The sequence below is a fragment of the Nilaparvata lugens genome, chromosome 7 (assembly GCF_014356525.2).
Source record: "Nilaparvata lugens isolate BPH chromosome 7, ASM1435652v1, whole genome shotgun sequence".
Lineage (NCBI taxonomy): Eukaryota > Metazoa > Arthropoda > Insecta > Hemiptera > Delphacidae > Nilaparvata > Nilaparvata lugens.
The window spans coordinates 36,604,517-36,629,370 of record NC_052510.1 but is presented as its reverse complement, the minus strand read 5'-3'; the positions used below and the strand labels follow the sequence as shown (position 1 = coordinate 36,629,370).

General features: G+C 34.2%; 2 protein-coding genes across 2 annotated transcripts in view; one reads left to right on the top strand and one right to left on the bottom strand.

Annotated features, from left to right (window-relative positions):
* The window catches only part of LOC111053700 (protein FAM91A1), a 134,289-nt gene extending 131,688 nt beyond the window's left edge, over window positions 1–2,601 (bottom strand). Inside the window, exons 1-2 of the mRNA XM_039432651.1 lie at window positions 2,344–2,601; window positions 580–664 (exon numbers count right to left, since the gene is read on the bottom strand). Of these exons, the coding sequence (XP_039288585.1) occupies window positions 580–664; window positions 2,344–2,415 (157 nt within the window). The 5' untranslated portion in view covers window positions 2,416–2,601. The remainder of the gene's footprint in view (window positions 1–579; window positions 665–2,343) is intronic.
* A 17,315-nt stretch (window positions 2,602–19,916) lies between these two features.
* The window catches only part of LOC111063426, a 56,278-nt gene continuing 51,340 nt past the window's right edge, over window positions 19,917–24,854 (top strand). Inside the window, exon 1 of the mRNA XM_039432650.1 lies at window positions 19,917–20,439. Coding sequence (XP_039288584.1) covers window positions 20,368–20,439 — 72 coding nt within the window. The 5' untranslated portion in view covers window positions 19,917–20,367. The remainder of the gene's footprint in view (window positions 20,440–24,854) is intronic.

Sequence of the window (24,854 nt, the reverse complement as noted above, 5' to 3'; positions counted from 1 at the left end):
ATGATAGGCCCCTCAACTAGTGACTAGTGACTAGGTCACTCAATCTTACGCAACGCTAAATTCATTGATAATTGGCCAGATCAGTTTGATTATCTTATGTAAATTTCAAATTAATAATTTCATTAATCTTTGTTTTTCATAGAAAAATCGTATTAGGCCTATGCTATAAGTGAAATTAATAAAAATGCATTATATTGATAATTTAATTGAGTAGAATGTAGTTAAAAATTATATGAAACAGATTTGGGCTATCATATGAAAATGCCAGATTCAAGTTGATCGGCCTCTAACCTTGAGCATTGCTGACATTTATTATGCTAAGTACCGGTATATCAACTGGCAACAAATCTAAACATCTAGTTTTATGTGGGTTTTAAACTGAGAAGAAATGGCCATCATAAAATATCTAATTAACTCCCTGGGAATAAAAAAGGCTTCCTGGTCATGATATATAATCACCAGCGTTTTCCAATAATGTAGATATTACAGGGATCCAGCTAACTAATCACTAAGCTAACAACAACCCATAATTTATATTTTTGAATAGTTGAAGATTTTACTAAGTTGTAAATTCCTTACCCAAATTACCACGGAATCGTAGCTGGTTTTTGATACTGTAGCTGACTATTTGCTTTTCATACTCTTTTTGAACATCAGCTAAGCTCTGAAACAGCATTTATAGAATGGTTCAACAGAGAATCGTTTTGTGTGAACGACATCTTTCAAAACCTGATATACCTAACAATTTAAAACCTTATTATTGTCTGAAATAAGTTCAAAGAAGAATATGATAAATGATAGAAATGTAAATTACATCCAGTTTAAATGCTAGACAGTATAATATTTTATTCAGAAAGTGAATTGCTTGACTTTTTTATAAAAGCCATTTTTCTATTCTATCGGATTTAGAATAACTTCTCAGAGGCTGAATCATAAATTAAATTGATTAGAGCTTAATATTTAACTTACGAAATCAGAAGGCTTATTGGGCGAAAACTTAGATAATGGTTGTAGAATTTAACACACCAAAAATTTAAGAATTCTGCTTGATTTTTGTAATTCAGTAGGCCTAATTCAGTTTTCTCCATCCATGACCAGCACTTGCTGGATAGATTGCGTACATTTAGTTAAATGACAATATTCCACAACTTTCTACAATCATAGTTTGTAGCATTACGGTAAAGAAACCAGAAGCTGACTGACACCCCACCCAGTAGCTGACACACTTTCTTATTATTCTTATTCTTGAGCAAATATTAATTATTTCAATGACTGCAACCTTCCAGAATAATTCTGTGGTATGTTTTTGACAATTTTGTAACTGTGACACACATGCAGAGCATTTCTTTTGGCGGCAAAACAATTGTTGAGATTATGGTGGCCAAAAATTCTAGAATATCATCCATTGGTCTAAGAAGTTTCTTAAGAAAATTTCAAGGTAAGCGTAACATAAAATAGTCAAATATTATAAAGTAATCATTATTTTAAAACAAAAATCATTTTAGAACATCATAATATAATCCATTCAATCATTTGCTAACTCATTGCGAAGTTGTCGATTGTTTTCATATCAATTAGGGGGATGTCAACCTACTGGAGTTACTTTTTAGTATATTCACCAGTAGCTGACACACGGTGTCAGGGGTCTGTGTTCAAAAATCAAGTAATGCTGATTTCATCAATAATAACTTATGAATGAGAGTGTTTTCACATACATATTTATTTCAATGCTATTGATTAATGTTCTCTAATAGCTGACAACCCATGTCAGCTAATGGGTCATTTTATGTCAGCCATAAGTTTTTATTACAATGGCGGTATTTGACATATTATAAAAATGTGATATTAATTAAGCCTATTTATATTTTGCTTGTTTAGTGATAAATTTAAGATATGATTATATACTTTTTTCATGTGTATGAAATAAAAAATTAAAGCATCGTTTTCTCTATTTTATCAGCCCACTCTGATTCTTTATTCAGCAAGTTCAATAGGCTACCGTATTGGATAAAAGATAAGACAGTCGACAAAGATTATATAATCAAAATGTTCAGTTCTTTTCTGAAATACATCATATACTTTGTTGATAAAACCAGATTTGAAAATAGATTCCTTGTTTTCATTGCAACAGCACACGTTTTAAAGTAATGTAGCTCTTTATAATTATTATCTTCACTACGCCGTAACTTCTACTAGGTTAACTAATTGAAAGTTTGATTATATGCAATTGAAATGTATTCTACTTTATCATAAATGTGAGAGTGGAATTGGACAAGATTTTAAAGGGGATATGTCACTAAAAATATATAAAAAATAAGTTACAGAAGAAAACATGAAGCTAACCTGCTTGACATTTGGAGGAAGTTTTGACCACGGTATGTTTTGCCGGATACAATTCTCCACATCTACGTTCATGGTGGTAGATTTGATAATAAAGAAAATTTGGAGCCAAGCATAAGCTCAATCAAGCAATTTGTTGTTAGAATTAGAAAAAACATTCAATATAACCTAAAATGAGTAAATTCTGTCATCAAGGAAAGCAAAGCACAACACAAAGCACGAAAGCAATCGTCGTCGTCGTCGTCGTCGAATGGTCGAATGAGATGAAGTCAGTGGACTTTGAAAACAGTCACATGACCGACCAGATGTTCAAAAGCGATGTGGCGACAGGTAGCGGTAAATTTGAATTTTTTATAGTGTTGTATAATAATCATACTACTAATTATTTTAGTAGGAAGTTTTTTTATGAAAGTCAAATTATCTAATCAATCACCTATAATTATCTATATTATCTAAGGTCATCAATACACCTTATCACTTCAAAATAATATTATTAGAACTTTATTTTTTTTGTCATTTGACAAGTTGGGTATTGAAGAAATGACTGTAGTCTAACTTATATCAGTACGGTAATCCTCCAATTTTTTGCTATTTTAGGTCTTATGATGTTTTTAAAAATAGTTAAGTAAATCTATGCTGATTATGAGCTTATAAAGCATTGAATTCTCTTCAATTTATTATGTCTTATAATAAAATTTTACACTTTTAAGGTGCGTTTTCGTTTGTGCGTAAATGCCGTCCTCGATCACGACAAGCATTGTTGACATTCATATTGTCCAAATTTCAAGTGTGCTAAAACAGCTGATCAAATAATAACTTTTCATTATTTGTGTTTATTATTCTAGAATCAAACATTTCTAATACTATTATCACGTACACCCTGAGTAGCTTCAGAGGTGGGTGATTGATACCCAGGTGTTGCTCCTGGATGACTTCGCTCAGTCGTAATGTGGGCGGGGAAAGGAGGCAAGTCGAAGTTCCTCTTCCTTCTTCTTTGTGCCTCAGCTGGCGTGAACAGCACCTCCTGGTGCTTCTGATGGCGTGAAGGTCGCTCTCTTCTCTGATGACACCACTTTGATGTAATTTTGTATCGGCCTTACGGCCTCGGTTCCGCTCCAGTGAAGTAGGAAAAGGAAGGACAGACAGGATAGGGATGGCAGGCAACGGTCCGCTGTGCCCTGGGGAGAAGGAAGAATAGGGACGGCAGACAATGGTCCGCTGTGCCCTGGGGAGAAGGAAGAATAGGGACGGCAGACAACGGTCCGCTGTGCCCTGGGGAGAAGGAAGAATAGGGACGGCAGACAACGGTCCGCTGTGCCCTGGGGAGAAGGAAGAATGGGGACGGCAGACAACGGTCCGCTGTGCCCTGAGGGGATGGAAAGAATAGGGACGGCAGACAACAGTCCGCTGTGCCCTGGGGAAAAAGAAGAATAGGGATGGCAGACAACGGTCCGCTGTGCCCTGGGGAGAAGGAAGAATAGGGACGGCAGACAACGGTCCGCTGTGCCCTGGGGAAATGGGAGGACAGGGATGGCAGACAACGGTCCGCTGTGCCCTAGGGAGATGGGAGGACAGGGACGGCAGACAACGGTCCGCTGTGCCCTGGGGGAATGGGAGGTCAGGGACGGCAGACAACGGTCCGCTGTGCCCTGGGGAAATGGGAGGACAGGGACGGCAGACAACGGTCCGCTGTGCCCTAGGGTGATGGGAGGTCAGGGACGGCAGACAACGGTCCGCTGTGCCCTGGGGAAATGGAGGACAGGGACGGCAGACAACGGTCCGCTGTGCCCTAGGGTGATGGGAGGTCAGGGACGGCAGACAACGGTCGCTGTGCCCTGGGGAAATGGGAGGACAGGGACGGCAGACAACGGTCCGCTGTGCCCTAGGGTGATGGGAGGTCAGGGACGGCAGACAACGGTCCGCTGTGCCCTGGGGAAATGGGAGGACAGGGACAGCAGACAACGGTCTGCTGTGCCCTAGGGAGATGGGAGGACAGGGACGGCAGACAACGGTCCGCTGTGCCCTAGGTAGATGGGAGGACAGGGACGGCAGACAACGGTCCGCTGTGCCCTAGGGAGATGGAAGGTTAGGGACGTACGGCAGCCAACGGGCCGCTGTACCAGGGCAGGAGGTCGGGGACGTACAGCAGCCAACGGGCCGCTGTACCAGGAGCATGAAGGTTGTGAGTGGAATGCTCTGGTCTGGGGCTCGTCCGGCGTTTAAATACTCCCCCAAAGTGGAGGGGATGGAGTTGTGCCGCCGCCAGAGGCGGTGGAAATCGTCTCGATGCGCGGAAGATGGTGCGCCATCGGTACCTTCCTTATCTCCGTGGTCGGCTAGCTTTGCTGATAGCCGAGCGTCTTTCAATAATATTATTTATTATTTACTCGTCACAATTTTACTTTGTGACACTATCAACATATTGCAATTTAATATAAACTCAAACTCAACCTCCCCCATAAAAACATAATTGTACATATTTTTTTAGGTTATTCATACAAATAAAAATCTACCCAATCTGAGATCCTCATCCTGTTGTGGTTGACGACGGCATTTACATATGAATGAAACCCCAGCTTTACCGGTAAGTACGCATAATAATTATTGTTGCAGCAGCTCTAGTTCTGGTTGCACAACAGCCGGTTGAATTTAAACCCTGATTAATTCCACGAGAGCCAATCAGAGAAGCCGTCTTTTCAAAAAATTTTCTGATTGGCTCTCGTGGAATTATTAACAGTTAAAATTTGACCGGCTGTTGTGTATCCGAGCCAAATTATAGTTATGATAGGCTACATGATTTTGAGCCGCCTTCACGAGCTGAGAAGAATGAGCTGTAGTACGAGGAGATCTGATCATTCTGTCAAAAGTTATAAGGGCCGGCTTCTGAGCTCGGGATCACACTCACACACACACACACACACACACACACACACCACACACACACACACACACACACACACAACACACACACACACACACACACACACAGAGTCAATACCCTAAAACCACTTTTTTGGACTCAGGAGACCTTGAAACGTATGGAAATTTAAAAATTGGGGTACCTTATTTTTTTTAAGGGCCGGCTTCTGAGCTCGGGATCACACTCACACACACACACACACACACACACACACACACACACACACACACACACACACACACACACACACACACACACACACACACACACACACACACACACACACACACACACACACACACACACACACACACACACACACACACACACTTTTTTGGACTCAGGAGACCTTGAAACGTATGGAAATTTAAAAATTGGGGTACCTTATTTTTTTTGGAAAGCAATACTTTCCTTACCTTTTGTAATAGGGCAAGGAACGTGAAAAGTGTTACCGTAAGTTTTTTATCCTATCTGTATACTTATGCGTGCTCCTCCCACTAGGAAATACTGAAATGTATCTAATGGGTGATTCTCATAAAACATAACCCTCGTCATAGGATGATTTCAGCCGAAATATGTTTTTTTTTTTTTTTTTTTTTTTTGTTAGGAAGGCCTTGAAAAGATATTGTGATGAGAAATTTGTATCAATCAATCATTTTATTCAGTGAAAAGCATGAAATTGGTCCCGCTAAACCTAAAAGATTTTACAGCAGGTGCCTACAAATAATAAAATACATAAATAGAATGAATGCTAACTTTAACAATAAACTAAGAAAAAAATTTATGTAACTGGGAGTTCAGGAATTTAAAAGGAGTATGGGGTATTAGATGAACTAAGGATGATTAATGGGGTGGTATAGGGTTAATGGAAATTTAAAAAAATGGAAAACTCAACAACTTCAAATCATAAAACTAAATTAAATTTAAAATAAAATAAACTTGATACTCTATAGTAAGTAAGCATCAAAAGATATTAATTAATCTTATTCAGAGTTAAGGATAATACTAAACAAAAAAATATAATAAGTGATCGGGAGTCTCAAACGTTAATTATCCATCCATATAGTATATGAAAATTGTTTGATATATAAATATATATATATTATGAAAAATTAGTAAGTCACTCTAAGGCGGCGGTGTTTCACAAATACTAAAATCCATTTTACCAGCAAACTAATATTTATGTAAGCCTAATTATAAAAATGAAAAAAGCAAAAAATTAATTATTTTTCTCAATCTAGTGTAGACTAAGGTATTGAAGCAGTAGTGTCACAAATGAAAGTCATTCACAATGACAAGTTGGAAAATATCTTCCTTGGAGCAATCTCGGATGATGATAGGGAGCAAATTAAACAGTTTTGGAATAGTGTATTTCAATTATCTTTTTCCGTAGAAAATTATTATATCTAGGAATTGAATATACACTGAATGCTCTAAGATTATATTGAGGTATAGGTGCAAATTGTCGGTAAGAATAATTTATTATTTCTGTACATTAATGCTAACTTATATAGATAGAATTTTTTTGGAGTGAGTGTGTGAAAAAATCGTTGAACGGATTGTTTATCATGAATTGTGAAATTTAATCGGTTAGATACGGACTTTATACATTTGAGAGTTCTGAATTGGATACGCTCTACCCTGTCTAATAGGTAGTTTGCAGCACATCCCCAAGCCTCAATGCCATACCTAATTAAGGATTCTGATAATGATTTATAAATTAGATAAAGACAATCTGGTGGTATATTTCTATGTAAAAAGAAGATTTGAGCACTGATTGCACGTAACTTTTTCGAAATATGATCTATATGTGATTCCCATTTTAGTTTATCATCCAAGATTACACCAAGGTAACGGGTGTTATTTGTAACTTTCAAAGGGGTACATGTGCAGGGATCACTATTATTCAAATAAAGACACTTACAATAATGATTTCTCATAACTGGAGGATTAACTTTAGTATGGGCTGTTTTGAAGCGTAGGACCACTGTCTTGGATTTATTTATAATCAAGTTCCTATCATGTGACCATCGAAGAATATTATTAAAGTCATCTTGAATCAATTTTTCGGCTATTTTGGAATTTTTATGGGCTACTATCAAAGCAGTGTCGTCTGCATACATGAAGAGCTCTCCATTTTTTATCACAGGTGGCAATCCATTAACGTAAATGTTATATAAAATAGGCTGTAATAGGCTAGTATTTTGGCTGTATGACAAGATTTTATATTCTTGGGTGTATTCCCCTCCCCACACTACTAAATTTGAAAATTCCTGAGGAATCCTGTTCAGAATCAATTGTTATTTCACGTGATGTGTGGTTTTTCATCATTACTGGAGAAAGATCCAAGTTGTGTAGGGAAGAAGTGGTAGGTTTGCATAATTATGAAAATCGCTTTAAGAATACCCCTTTTTCTGATAATTTGTAGCTTCGGATCCAAAAATGGTAGAGTCCTGCGCGACCACTCAATTTATTGTAAATTTTATTATCTTTAATTTTGTAGAAAAACTCAAGGTTTTCGAGATTAAATGGAAAAATTTAAAAAAAGGTCAAAATTTTGGCCGTTTTTGGTGGTTTTGGAGGTGAAGCCGCCCTCTGGCGTAGGGTTGCCACCTTTTTTCATGAAGAATAAAGTACATTGGTAATCACAGGCCTAAAAAATAAAGTACATTAGGTTTAAATAAAGTACATGCTATTTTTACCTGTATATTCAAAAAGGCCGCATAATTCAATGTGGCATTCTTATATACTTACAAGAATACACATTATTGCCTTGAATATGACTTAGGCCTGGTTGCACAACAGCCGGTTAAATTTTAACCATGATTAATTCCACGAGAACCAATCAGAGAAGGCATTTTTGAAAAGACGGCTTCTCTGATTGGTTCTTGTGGAATTAATCATGGTTAAAATTTAACCGGCTGTAGTGCAACCTGCACTGACTACTATTAAAATCTATTATAATAATTATTATAGTATGTAATTATCTATTATTATTCGATTTATCCAAATAAGAACATGATAGCTTGGAAAGTTATTGATTACATACTGGTATGACAAAAATGATAATATATCATTGAATAGATAAATTAATTTTATTTGCTACAAAGCATACGCTCATACAGAAAGAATTGTATAGTATAGGCTAGTATTATAGGAAAAGAAACATATAATTTATTTTATTTAATCCAAAAAAGTTTTAGAGTTGGTCTTCTAAATTCAAAATGTAAGTTATACGGCTTGAAAAAAATGCATAATATTGTTACTGTTCAAAAATTTAATCAACTCTGAGCTATTGCAAAATAATTCGAGGTGAACAAGATTATGAAAATTAATGCAAAAAATTGCACTCCTTTGCCCAAAGCCTGATAATTACACTTCTCAAAATACAATTTTTTAATAATTTATTAAAAACTTGAAGCACAATTTATTTATATAAAATATATCCAGAATATTTTAAAAGAATGACCGGTTTCAGCTTATTTTCAAGTTATAATGAATAGGTAATTAAATATAACAAAAGTATTGACTAATTTATGTACATATTAATCCTCCATATCTCTTTTCTGTATAGGGCTACTTTTTATAGAAATAGAAAGAAAAATAAAAATTTCAGTACCCTTTATGAATTATTAAATCACTACATGTTTCGGACATTAATGCCATTTTCAAGTGATATGAAGTAAATAAATAAATACTGCTGGAAGATTCTTATTTTGATCATATGTTAGTGTTTTCATATGATTTTATGAACTAGAACTTCAAATATTGTGGATCTAAATTATTCGCATGATTCAACCAAAAATGGGGTTCTTGGTGTCTAATTGGATTGAGTCTATTATTTTATCTCTGTTTAATTTTGCCGCTTTATAATTATGAAATTCTTCTTTAACATTCAGTTTTCCACTTTTATTACCATAATTTAGTATTTTCATATTGGAATTTATATGTGTAAAATTATGGCCTGAATCTATCAAGTGTTCAGCAAATGCCAACTTTTGTGTATAATTTTTAGATTTTAGTGCGTGGATATGTTCTCTAAATCTAATATGGAAATTTCCACCCATTTGTCCGAAATACCGGGTGATTACAAATGAAATAGACAGTTTGAATAGCTTGTAGAGAATTTATTATTTAAAAGTTTAGATCATTACTTACATGATTACATAGAAGAATTCTTGAAGTTTTTATTGAACATTTACAGATGTTCAATGTGTGCACCATTTGCAACACGACAGATATCAACACGGTAGTCAAATTCTGACCACACACGACTAAGCATCTCACGGTTAACTGTAGCAAGAGCATTTGTGATTCGTTGTTTAAGTCATCGATATCAACAGGAAGCGGTGGTACGAAAACTCTGTCTTTTACATAGCCTCACAAGAAAGAGTCGCAGGGCGTTAGGTCCGGACTACGAGGTGGCCACGGCTGAAACACAACGTATTCCTCACTTGCACGGCCGATCCATCGTCTAGGAAGATGTTCATCCAGATACCCTCATCGTCTAGGAAGATGTTCATCCAGATACCCTCTGACGTCTGAGTACCAGTGAGGCGGAGCTCCATCTTGTACAAAAATGAAGTTGCAACTATCTTCATGGAGTTGAGGCATTAACCATTCGGTTAACATGTCCAGATAAATTCTTCCGGTTACTGATGGTTCTTGGAAGAAGAAAGGCCCGTAAACCTTTTCACAAGATAAAGCGCAAAACACGTTCACTTTAGGAGAATCGCGTATATGCTGTACAGTCTCTCTTGGGTTTTCTGTTCTCCATACTCGTACATTATGTCTGTTAACTTTTCCACTAATGTGGAAAGTGCATTCATCACTGAAAATTAGGCGATTGAACAGGGTGTCGTCATTTTCAAGACAATGTTGCATCTCTTGACAAATTTTTTTACGTACAACTTGATCATTGTCATTCAAACTTTGTACTAACTGCAATTTATAAGGTGTCATTTTCAAACGTTTCTACCGACATAAACTTTAAGAAATTCCCTACAAACCTATATCACTTACTATATGTTGTACTTTGCTGTACATTTAAATTTGATTTCTTTTTTATCAGTTCGAATGCATTATTTGTTGTCCTATAACCTAAAATGAATTTAATCTTTGTAAAGGTTTTTCTAATAACTTTACCCGCTCGGTTTAACATATTTTTTTATCTTCTTCCTTATTAACTTACTTTCTTTGTTTTTTTTTTCTTTTTCATTACAATTAATATTATTATAAATTTTACAGAATAGTATTATACTCTTATAGAAAAATATATGTCAGTTCTTGAATGTGATGATGATCTCATAGGCTATCATGATACAAGTGAAATAGATGATTTATTCTCTTTCGAACCACATAACATAAGCAATAACAACTTATTGAATTTTTTTCATACTAATATAAGAAGCCTGAATAAAAACTTTGAAGAACTGGTTCATTATTTAGGAAATATAAACTTCAAATTTCATATTATTGCCTTATCAGAAACGTGGATTACGGATGATGCTCATTTCACTTACGGTCTTGAAGGATATAATGTTGTACAGAATAAAAGTAAACATTCAAAGTGTGATGGGATATGTTTATTTGTTGATAAAAATTTTCATTTTGAAATAATTGATTTGGATATCGAAGAATCGAATTCAATCTGTATAGTTTGTTCAATTGATAACATCAAATACACAATAATTTTAATTTATCGCTCTCCAGCTACCAACATTAATAATTTCATTTCAAGTCTAGACGCTTGTTTGAACAGAATGAATGACGAATATTTGACTGACTATCAATGACTACCAATGACTACAAGAATGACTACCAATGTAATTTTAATGGGCGATATAAATCTTAATATTTTAGAAAACAATAGTTTAACAAATGAGTACTTGAGTACTCTGCATATCAACGGATTTAAATCCTACATTAACAAGCCGACAAGGATAGTGAATGGAAATGGTACCTGCATAGACCACATATTTTTCAAGGAGGGGGGAAACATTAGAGACCTGCAGCGTGGCGTGATTATTAAAACTAACATAACAGACCATTACAGTGTTTCACTGCACTTGAGTGAAGCCTTGAAAAATAACGCGGTAGCAGGGGAATTATGGACCAAAACTGTAACTGACTTTGACGGATTAATAGCTGACTTACAGGTTGAAAACTGGGCTGATATTTACAACACCGACAATATCGATGCAATGGTTAGCAATTTCATAGAAAAATTGACACAACTCACAAATAAAAGAACAAAAACAATCAGATTAAGTAAAAAAAACAAACCAGTAAAAAAATGGATAACACCCAGTCTAGTCAATGCAATCCGAGAAAGAGACAAATTACACAGGAAGCTCTCACGACAGCCAAACAATATTGAATTGCAAACCCGCTACAAAAACTACCGGAATACTTTAAATAATTTAATAAAAAGGGCAAACATAGATTATTTTAATGAGAAGTTCGATGAACATAGGAATAACGCCAAGAAAACTTGGGAATACATTAACGAGCTGCTGGAAATAAAGAAAAACACAAAAGAAATAAGCCTAGATGCAGATATACTCAACGATTACTTTGCTAACGTGGGTGTATCATTTGCCAGAAAAATATCAGGAAATGTAAGTGATATCCCAGTTCCTCGATCGCTATCAAATTCATGTCAGCACAGTATCTTTCTCAACCCCACAAACTCAAACGAAATAATGTCAATTATAAATCAGTTGAAAAACAAATCTACACCAGGACCAGATAACTTCACAGGACCTTTCATAAAAAAAATTCTCACCACATAACTGGACCCTTAGAACATATATTCAACAAATGTTTAAATGAAGGATATTTCCCAAAAAAGTTCAGAGAAGCCAGAATCATCCCAATACCTAAAACCGGAGATTTAAAAAAACCAGAAAATTATAGACCGATAAGCTTGATAAGTAACCTTTCCAAAATATTAGAAAAAATAATAAAAAACAGAATTATGAGTTTTTTAGAGAAAGAAAATATAATAAATGAAAAGCAATTTGGTTTTCAAAAAAATAAGTCTACTAAAGATGCAGTCATCCACTTGAACAGAATAATTTTTGACAATTTTAATAGCAATAGAAAAACTCTTGCAGTGTTCATGGATCTATCAAAAGCTTTTGATACGATACCTCACAATATATTATTAAACAAATTAGATAGGGCTGGAATTAGAGGTGCAGCAAATGATTTATTTTCTTCATATTTGACTGAAAGGAAACAATACCTACATCTTCAGGGTCAAACTGATATTAAATATACGTCAGGTTTCGGCTTGCCTCAAGGTTCTGTGCTTTCACCAGTTCTTTTTTTGTTATATGTGAATGACCTACTCAAACTAAACCTCCAAGATTGCACCACTCTGTCTTTTGCAGATGACACTGTATTGATCTTCAGCGGCAAAAGCTGGGTAGAAACTTTCAATATAGCCAATAGAAACCTAATAATTATTAGAAAATGGCTTCAAGAACATATCCTGACTTTAAACGCTGACAAAACTAAGTATATCACCTTTTCACCCAATATAACTGGACAACCAGCAACAGATTTGAATCTTAAAATAGGGACAACAAATAATAACAATGAAAACTCTACAGATAATACAGAAGCACAAAAAACATTAGAAAGGGTTCACACGATTAAATATCTTGGTATATTATTGGATCAACATTTAAAATGGAACAAACACATAGATTATTTGTGCTCAAAGTTGAAATACCTCATTTACATTTTTTACAAAATAAATAAAATAAAAAACATAGACATTATACGGAAAATTTACTTTGCATACGCTCACTCATTATTTCAATATATTAATGAAGTATGGGGAGCTGCTTATGATACACATCTGAAGAAATTATTTATCTTACAAAAACATATTATAAGAGCAGCATTAGGAAGACCTCGACTCTATCCTAGTAGGGACATTTTTCTTGAATTTAAGGTCCCTACAATAAGACAGAATTATATGAAAAATATAATACTCCATATCAATAAGAATAAATCTAATTTTCCTGCACACATAACACCCCATAATACACGTCCTAACAATAGATTCAATACAGAACTCATTAAGCTAACCATATGCAGGCATCAATTTACCTATTATTGCAGCTACATTATAAATAAAATTCCAAACGATTTTATAGATAAACAAATGACACGTAATTTAAGCAAAAGCATAGATTATTGGATTGAGCATAACATATTCTTCAAACTAGTTGTATAAAGTATAATATTGTATCCAACAAGCATTGTTACTAAAAACAATTTTCATTTTCACGTTCTCGAACACGGTATTGTAAATGTTCCCTCATCATCTTTTTTTTTATCGTATATTTTTATGTATTCCCTGTGTGAAATACCTATTCACTTCATGATGGCCTCAAGACGTCACAGTGATTAATTGCTACTGATTTGAATTGATTCTACTTTGTCATATAGTATGTACTATTCTTAAGTTTTTAATTTTTTTTTTCTTTCTGAGCCTTTGAGACTTTTGTATATTGCTGTAATACTTTCTTTAGCTCTTTTTATTTTAATTTTTATATCGCTTCTTACTTGACCTGAATTGAAGCAGAATAATTTAACCGCAACTCACTGCCAACACACAAGGACTCTTATGTTGGCAGTGCTGAATATTACATTGATTACATTGATAATTATTGTTGTGCAAGTTACAATAAATGTATATTTTTAGGTGATTGTATATTGCATACTTTAGTGATTGTATTGTACAAATATTTGTATGTGATTTTTGGCAATAAATTCAATTCAATTCAATTCAATTATAGCTTTATTAGATATTGTGTTATATGGAACACAAATATATTCTTTATTCCCTACATTTCCTTGATTATTTTGAGTTCTATTCTGTATTACTTTTTCTTTTTGTTTGTAAATCATTATATCAATAGTTTTGGTATTATATCCATTTGTTATAGCCATATATTTTTTATTTTCTTCTCTTTTCTGTAATTATCTTTTGACATGGGAATATTTATTAGCCTGTATATCATTGAATTGAAAGTTGAAATTTTCTGTTGCCAAGGATGATTTGAATCTCTAGGTATTATAGAATCTGTATGTGTAATTTTTCTATAAATGCTAAAATCATGTTTGTTATCTTTCATACTAATTGTTAAATCAAGAAAATTTATTTCATGTTCTTGAGCCTCCATCGTAAATTTTATAGAAGGTGATATTGAATTCAAATATAATTCAAAATCTTCATGTGTTTTATCCTCATTATTGTACAGACATCCAACATATCAACATATCTTTGCCGAAAAATAATATTTTTTCTTAGAGGATTATTATCATTCATTATTTTAGATTTTTCCAAATTGTTCATGTATATGTTATTGGCACAGATATGTTGATGATATAATATGTCTGTATAATAATGAAGATGAAACACATGAAGATTTTAAATTATATTTATATTCAATATCACCTTCTATAAAATTTACGATGGAAGCTCAAGAACATGAAATAAATTTTCTTGATTTAACGATTAGTATGAAAGATAACAAACATGATTTTAGCATTTATAGAAAACCCACACATACAGATTGTATAATTCCTAGCGATTCAAATCATCCTTGGCAACAAAAAATTTCAACTTTCAATTCAATGATATACAGGCTAATAAATATTCCCATGTCAAAAGATAATCACAGAAAAGAGAAGAAAATAATAAAATATATGGCTATAACAAATGAATATAATACCAAAACTATTGATAGAATGAATTACAAACAAAAAGAAAAATTAATACAGAATAGAACTCAAAATAATCAAGGAAATGTAGGAAATAAAGAATATATTTGTGTTCCATATAACACAATATTTAATAAAGCTATAAGAAAAACCTTTACAAAGATTAAATTCATTTCAGGTTATAGGACAACAATTAATGCATTCGAACTGATAAAAAAGAAATCAAAAATCATTTAAATGTACAGCATATAAATTTAAAAAATCTGAAATCTATGAACTTAAATGTAGTGATTGCTACAAATTCTATATCGGACAAATGGGTAGAAATTTCCATATAAGATTTAGAGAACATATCCAAGCACTAAAATCTAAAAATTATACACAGAAGTTGGCATTTGCTGAACACTTGATAGATTCAGGCCATAATTTTACACATATAAATTCCAATATGAAAATACTAAATTATGGTAATAAAAGTGGAAAACTGAATGTTAAAGAAGAATTTCATATTTATAAAGCGGCAAAATTAAACAGAGATAAAATAATAAACTTAATCCAATTAGACACCAATAACCCCATTTTTGGTTAAATCATGCGAATAATTTAGATCCACAATATTTGAAGTTCTAGTTCATAAAATCATATGAAAACACTAACATTTATGATCAAAATAAGAATCTTCCAGCAGTATTTATTTATTTATTTCATATCACTTGAAAATGGCATCAATGTTCGAAACATGTAGTGATTAAATAATTCATAAAGGGTACTGAGATTTTTATTTTTCTTTCTATTTCTAATACTCCATATTATGCTCTATTTTCTGGTTGTATGATTTTATCAAAAATGGGATTGTCTAAATCGAATTCAATGATATTTATTAGTTTATCACTATTTAATTTATTTGCTGTAGTTTAGATATTAAAATCTTCTTCTACATTTAATTTACTGCTTCTGCTTCTAACGTTTAAAATCTTCATATTAGTATTCATTTTAATATATTCTATTTTTTTCTTCTATTAAGTGCTCCACAAACCTGATTATTGAGTACCATAGTATTTTTTGATTTTGGAGCTTGTATGTGCTCCTGGACAAGAAGGGTACTTTATGTTTTTAATAACTTTTATAAGTAGCCCATGCAAATAAAGTAAATTTGAATGAATATTCAAAATACAATACATGAATATAATGAGATACAAAATGAGTTTAATAATGTAATGAATTAATGAAATCAATAATGGATTTTTAATTTAATAAAAAATCAATTATTCTTGAAAACATATTTCTTATTGCTTTTGGCTATCATCAATAAATCATTGTTACTGGTGAAGAGTTGCAAAGCATCTTTGCAATCAACATTCAAATTGAAATAATCATTAGGTAGTTCATTTCATATGAGATCCAAAGATGCTTTGCTTCTCTCATCTCTCCACTTATCACCGAAAAATCCCTTTCCACAAATGCTGAAGTGGCAGGAATAGAGAGTAAATATGAAACCACTCTATACAAATTATTGAACTCATCAGCCGTTCCGTTCCATTTTTTTAAATGTATATTCATTTGAAATCTGACAGTCTCTGCCACTCTAATAACCTAAAATGTTTTGATTTCCTCGTACCTTATTATATAGTACTTTATTGAGCAAAATAAAGTATTTTTGCGTACCACTTTATCTTGCTTACAAAGTATAAAGTACAAGACGGCAAGACCTCCAAATGAAGTACAATACATACTTTATTATATAGTACGGGTGGCAACCCTACTCTGGCTTGTCAGCAAATTTCATATTCGAATTCAGGGCCCCAAAATACATGTAGAACTGTCGAGAAAGATTCTTTCGGGGCTGTTTCCTGAAAAACGACCATATGACTGGACTAATAAATCAGTGAACAGGTTAAAGGAACATGCATTATCATTATCAGTGACCAAACAACGTGAGAGTTACTTCATTGTCTATCTCGGGGCCCTAATCAGCGAGCATGACTGTAATGATTGCACACGCTGAAGCACGCGCATGCGCTGCTATGCGGTGGGTGGATGAAAGAGAATGGATTGCTGATAGCAGCCAGGGAATCAGCGGGAAATTTGGCACCGAAAGGGAAATGTCCAGGGTCCTGACAACACTGCGGCAGTCTTAACATTTTCGCCTGGCTGAACGAACACTGCACTCGCATTCACGCATTTGCTCTAGTGGAGTAGTGGGTGAGAGGTGAGAAGAGCGGACTAGAGTTGCGGGTATCACATCAGCTTCCAGCTTATCCTACCCATCACATTTAATTTACTGCTTCTTCTTCTAACGTTTAAAATCTTCATATTAGTATTCATTTTAATATATTCTATTTTTTTCTTCTATTAAGTGCTCCACAAACCTGATTATTGAGTACCATAGTATTTTTTGATTTTGGAGCTTGTATGTGCTCCTGGACAAGAAGGGTACTTTATGTTTTTAATAACTTTTATAAGTTTTTCGAAAAATAATATTGATCTCTTCAACACCATTCTATCAAGTGAGAGCTGGGAATCGCTTTTTCAATTGAGTGATACTATCTCCGACCCTAATATTTTGTACAATAAGTTTCACACAATGGTAATCTTATATTTTGAACAATCTTTCCCGCGAAAACCTCATACAAAAGAAAGATTACTCAACTGTGATAAGGGATGGATTACATCTGGAATACGTAGATCATGTGCCAGGGCCAGGGAGCTACACATGCAAGGCAGATCACGTGACTGCTCTGAATTCAGAGAATATGTGAAACAGTATAAAAAATATATGGCTATAACAAATGAATATAATACCAAAACTATTGATAGAATGAATTACAAACAAAAAGAAAAATTAATACAGAATAGAACTCAAAATAATCAAGGAAATGTAGGAAATAAAGAATATATTTGTGTTCCATATAACACAATATTTAATAAAGCTATAAGAAAACCTTTACAAAGATTAAATTCATTTCAGGTTATAGGACAACAATTAATGCATTCGAACTGATAAAAAAGAAATCAAAAATCATTTAAATGTACAGCATATAAATTTAAAAAATCTGAAATCTATGAACTTAAATGTAGTGATTGCTACAAATTCTATATCGGACAAATGGGTAGAAATTTCCATATAAGATTTAGAGAACATATCCAAGCACTAAAATCTAAAAATTATACACAGAAGTTGGCATTTGCTGAACACTTGATAGATTCAGGCCATAATTTTACACATATAAATTCCAATATGAAAATACTAAATTATGGTAATAAAAGTGGAAAACTGAATGTTAAAGAAGAATTTCATATTTATAAAGCGGCAAAATTAAACAGAGATAAAATAATAAACTTAATCCAATTAGACACCAATAACCCCATTTTTGGTTAAATCATGCGAATAATTTAGATCCACAATATTTGAAGTTCTAGTTCATAAAATCATATGAAAACACTAACATTTATGATCAAAATAAGAATCTTCCAGCAGTATTTATTTATTTATTTCATATCACTTGAAAATGGCATCAATGTTCGAAACATGTAGTGATTAAATAATTCATAAAGGGTACTGAGATTTTTATTTTTCTTTCTATTTCTAATACTCCATATTATGCTCTATTTTCTGGTTGTATGATTTTATCAAAAATGGGATTGTCTAAATCGAATTCAATGATATTTATTAGTTTATCACTATTTAATTTATTTGCTGTAGTTTAGATATTAAAATCTTCTTCTACATTTAATTTACTGCTTCTGCTTCTAACGTTTAAAATCTTCATATTAGTATTCATTTTAATATATTCTATTTTTTTCTTCTATTAAGTGCTCCACAAACCTGATTATTGAGTACCATAGTATTTTTTGATTTTGGAGCTTGTATGTGCTCCTGGACAAGAAGGGTACTTTATGTTTTTAATAACTTTTATAAGTAGCCCATGCAAATAAAGTAAATTTGAATGAATATTCAAAATACAATACATGAATATAATGAGATACAAAATGAGTTTAATAATGTAATGAATTAATGAAATCAATAATGGATTTTTAATTTAATAAAAAATCAATTATTCTTGAAAACATATTTCTTATTGCTTTTGGCTATCATCAATAAATCATTGTTACTGGTGAAGAGTTGCAAAGCATCTTTGCAATCAACATTCAAATTGAAATAATCATTAGGTAGTTCATTTCATATGAGATCCAAAGATGCTTTGCTTCTCTCATCTCTCCACTTATCACCGAAAAATCCCTTTCCACAAATGCTGAAGTGGCAGGAATAGAGAGTAAATATGAAACCACTCTATACAAATTATTGAACTCATCAGCCGTTCCGTTCCATTTTTTTAAATGTATATTCATTTGAAATCTGACAGTCTCTGCCACTCTAATAACCTAAAATGTTTTGATTTCCTCGTACCTTATTATATAGTACTTTATTGAGCAAAATAAAGTATTTTTGCGTACCACTTTATCTTGCTTACAAAGTATAAAGTACAAGACGGCAAGACCTCCAAATGAAGTACAATACATACTTTATTATATAGTACGGGTGGCAACCCTACTCTGGCTTGTCAGCAAATTTCATATTCGAATTCAGGGCCCCAAAATACATGTAGAACTGTCGAGAAAGATTCTTTCGGGGCTGTTTCCTGAAAAACGACCATATGACTGGACTAATAAATCAGTGAACAGGTTAAAGGAACATGCATTATCATTATCAGTGACCAAACAACGTGAGAGTTACTTCATTGTCTATCTCGGGGCCCTAATCAGCGAGCATGACTGTAATGATTGCACACGCTGAAGCACGCGCATGCGCTGCTATGCGGTGGGTGGATGAAAGAGAATGGATTGCTGATAGCAGCCAGGGAATCAGCGGGAAATTTGGCACCGAAAGGGAAATGTCCAGGGTCCTGACAACACTGCGGCAGTCTTAACATTTTCGCCTGGCTGAACGAACACTGCACTCGCATTCACGCATTTGCTCTAGTGGAGTAGTGGGTGAGGTGTGAAGAGCGGACTAGAGTTGCGGGTATCACATCAGCTTCCAGCTTATCCTACCCATCACATTTACATTCCAACAGTGTAGTCGGTACAGTCAGTCCTTTTCCTGAGCGGATGGTCGCTACCTTCTCGGTCTTTCAAAACACTCGCGTTTCCCCGTAAGATCATCAAAAACTATGCCCATCGGATAAAATGCTCGACCGGGCTTAGCGATCCAGCAAAAATCCCCTGAATTTTATCAGTGTTCACTCCCCCGCTGAGATGCTGTACTGCTCCTGGACCGAATTCATTGTAATTTTTCTGAAAATCCTCGTCTGATCGTGTCATTTTGTGCTGTGATAACTCAGGAATATTTGTGTTCAAGTTCAATGGATGATGACATGAAGATCTGCTGCGTGAAATTGTCTCTCGCAGCTAGGGTCATCGCTATGGTTGGCTTGGTTAGTAAAAACATAATATTCCATCTTTTCATTTCAACTTAATCGTAATTGATAAAATCATTGATTTATAAATAATTTTAAATAAGTGAATGAAATATAGTGGAAAACTGAAAGTGTTATCACATGGTTGGTTTTCGCTTGCCAATTATAAGCCGGGTCATCCTCCAAAATTTGTGGGAGGAATAATAAGTCTTATCAAGGAAATAGCTCAATATAGGTTCGAGCTGAAATCAACAGAATATTATAATATGAAATATCATTTGAGTTATTTGACGATTGACATCAAGGATCAACAATAGTAGAAGATAATGAAGTATTTCAGGCTGGATCTGAACCACATGCTACTGGTAGTTATTAACTTCGGTAGATACTGAACGAACTTCGTATAAGGTGTGATGTCTATAGCAGTTTAACTCGTGGTTCAAGTGATTGAGTCCCGATTGGACAGGACTTGAAAGCAGTATGCAAATAACTGGAGGAGTATAATAACATTAAAATAATATTATAGTTACTCGGTGCACACATGTTATTATTGTGGACTTCAGACCGGTTAGATGGTTGAGTCCACCTCGCCCCTCTGATATCTTCTCTGTGATTTGGAAGTTGCAAGTGAATTACGAACCACGTAGTAACAGATCAAGCAAAAATTTCTTTGAATATAAGCATAGTTTGAAAAACTGTAGGGTCTATTCATGTAAGACAAGGAGTTTTACATTTTCACAATGAAAATAAATCTCTGTAGCATATCTCTGAAGAAGAAGAATGATCAGAATATCTCATTGTATGGAATAGTTTATTACACGATATCAGTGTTAAAATAATTTCAGCTCTAGACCAATAAGACTTTTGTTATTATAATATTCAGACAAGGCTCTATCATATAAACAGTTAGTATTGAATGACAATATGATTAGAATTCTCCCTCCCCTGGAGTTGGATAAACTGATCAAATTACATAACTCGTTCATTCATCAGGATCAGCAGATAATGTATCGAAATGCTATCACAGTCACCATTAATCGAATCAGAAAACTATAGGGTCGTGTCTCGAGTAGACCTATGGCCTTTGAAGGGCTGGTGAAATCAGATAGCGGAGTATTGGTCTCAAATATTCCAATAATATCATGCTAGGCGGCTTCAAAATTTCCAAATTGATGAATACTTCGCTATCCCGTTCCAATCACCACAGACTAGGAAGTTCAACTGACCCAATGATGTAACTGAGCTCGGATCCCTCAAGCATGTTGACTGTGATTTCTCCTCTGCAAAGGTATTCTCACAGGGTTGTGTTCTAATCCCTCCAGCTATTCATATAATCGGTCGGCTTGAATAATTTACAAACAGATTAATAGAAAAACATGTTTGGAATTCATCATTCGTGTTGCATCAATGTACACGCATTCATGTACATTTTATCTATGTATGTATGTCTGAATAAAGATGATTGATTGATTGATTAATAATTGCCATATAGGTATTGTAATATGAGCGTTATAAACAAAGATTGATAGAACCCAACTAATTTCATTTCTTGATAATTCAGTGAGCTTATACCTGTAAAATCCATAAAAATTGGGGGGTAGAAGAAACGAGACGGGGTCGCCGAAAACAATGGATGGACAAGAAGACGTTCTAGTGACCCTTCAGTGGTCGCCTATTGTTATTGAATTTCAGAATTTTCGTGGTCTATTGTTCAGGTTTCCACTCCGAGGAAAATATTGGTGGATCAGTCTAGTTACATTCTTATCTGTAAACCAGTGGTGGTAGTCACTGTAAATACAGTGATTGGATGAACACACACATTACTATCAATAATAAGTACAAAATTAATTATACGTACGTGGTGTGTAAAGCCCAAATCAAGTTTTGGACGTAAATTTGTTTGCCGTCCTTATAAAATGTATGAGATTGAATGGAACTTGACAAACACATGATACACATCCTATGTTTGACAAGCTGTGTTAAATTTAATAGAATTTGATAGGAAGCAAAAAAATATTATGTTCAATAAGTATCGAATTGTATGTAGGTAACTCAAGTTAGTCTGTATACAGCTTTTGAGCAGTTGAGTTTCATCAAATGAACCATTGGGAGTAATACAATTACAAGTAGCCTACTTTACTGATTTAGATTGTAGAAAATACAAGTAACATATGTATGATACAAAGTAATAGATAAGTTGGTGCTACCCAAAGTTAGTAGACAGTCTACTAACGTTGGGTGCTACCAGTAGCTACCCAATTGGGGTTTCTGTCACAGACTGTATTGGATTATTATCGGAACTGTATTGAATTATTAAACATGATTGGAGTACCATCTTCCACCGTATACAAAAGACCAGTGCTGTTTTTATAAAACATAGGTTCTTGTAGTCTATGTTCTGGGAGGTGGGGGGTGGTTGTTTTAGAGGTACATAGAAGGGGGTCTTCCCAGGGAGAACTTTTCGAATTTTGTCTTAAAATGGGCGTTTCCAAATTATCTGTCATCAAACTTCAGGAAAATATTAAAGAATATTTTTTTGTGTTTTCCATTTTTTGACCCAAGAGGTACCGGTTCAGCGTACTGACGAGTACCGTTACAAAAAATCTGGTGTGGCGCACTCATACAATTTTCATTGACGTTATGAGAATTGATCACCTGACGCTAGTGTTCACGCGCATCTCAAGTCTACTATTATAAGATCTGAAGGAGCTGGTGACAGAACTATAACGCTGGAGACACACGAAGTCTGCTATCTCTTCATAGTGAATGATTTAATAGAATCAACAGTTGCCAACATTTTGCAATTGAAAAATCACATTTTCTCGAATTTTGAGCTTATTTCCATTTTTAGGTGAAAATGTTACTGAACATTAATTGTAGAGATTTTCATGCTCAATCCTTCCACTCGATTTGTTTTTGTTCAAATTGTATCTGAAGCCTGATAATTGGGGATCTAAAATCAAACTTTGCATAGATGGGGCGGAGCTACTGAGATTTTCACAGATATGGGACTTGTGGCAGTTGATAGAGCTTATCAATGACTATTACAGGTATAAATTTGATCAAAATCATTGGAGCCGTTTTCGAGAAAATAGCGAAAAACCCTGTTTTTGACAACATTTTCGCCATTTTAGCCGCCATCTTGAATTGCATTTGATTTAAATTGTTCATGTCGGATACTTATAGTGTAAGGACCTTAAGTTCCAAATTTCAAGTCATTCCGTTGATTTGGAGACGAGATACACAGAAGCAAATACACTCATACACACACTCACACACACACACACACACACACACACACACACACACACACACACACACACACACACACACACACACACACACACACACACACACACCACACACACACACACACACACACACACACACACACACACACACACACACACACACACACACACACACACACACACACACACCATACCTAAAAACCACTTTTTTTGGACTCAGGGGACCTTGAAACGTATAGAAATTTAGAAATTGGGTTACCCCAATTTTTTCGGAAAGCAATATTTTCCTTACCTATGGTAATGGGGCAAGGAAAGTAAAACAGTAGACCTACTGCAAATAACTATATTTATACGAATAGAACCAGTGGAGTGAACTGAGAACTCATCCTACATCCTCTTCGATTCTGATATTGATTTCTGAATGAATTATAAGTGGAAAAAACTGGTTCAAACGTTGAATATAATGGCTGTGAAGCGTGTTTGCAGTTGAATTCAGAGCCAATAATCGTGTTGAACGAACATTGTTGCCAAAACTGAGAAGAGGTGTTTTGACTTGTTGACTGAAAAGGTATGGCAAAGATCCATTGAGTATGAGAGAAAATATTCATATTGAATCGATCAAAAAATACTAATTTTATGACTCCACTATAAAAGTATTTAAATGCAAATTTTCCTATCAAAAGCTATATGAAGACTACCTCCATCAGGAACGGTGTACCTATTTGTAGAAGAAATTATTATCTATTATAATTATAATTAATTGTAATCGAGACACTCCCGAATCTAGACTGAAACTCACTGACGTCCAGTGTTCAGATCACTTTCCTTCAAGACAAATGGAGAATATAAATGGAAATTGCTGGAAAATGACGTACTGAGAACCAGTGGGAACAAGTTAGTAGTAGGATAAGTTTTCATCCATATTTCCAGCCTGTCAGCCGCTACAGAGTACCATAATTATACAAGAGCGCAGGGGAGGGGCGGCAGGGGACCCGGCCCCCTCGAAATAATGAATATGAAGAAAAATCAGTACAGTAATATTAAAGAAAAAAGTACAGTTGGTTAATCTGAATTTTTGACGGGCTGACGGTAAAGTAAAAAGGGCGTTCAGCGCAAATCACCCTCTGAATATGAGCAGCAAAACTGATATTAAGTATAATGGGGTATTACTTAAAATCACTT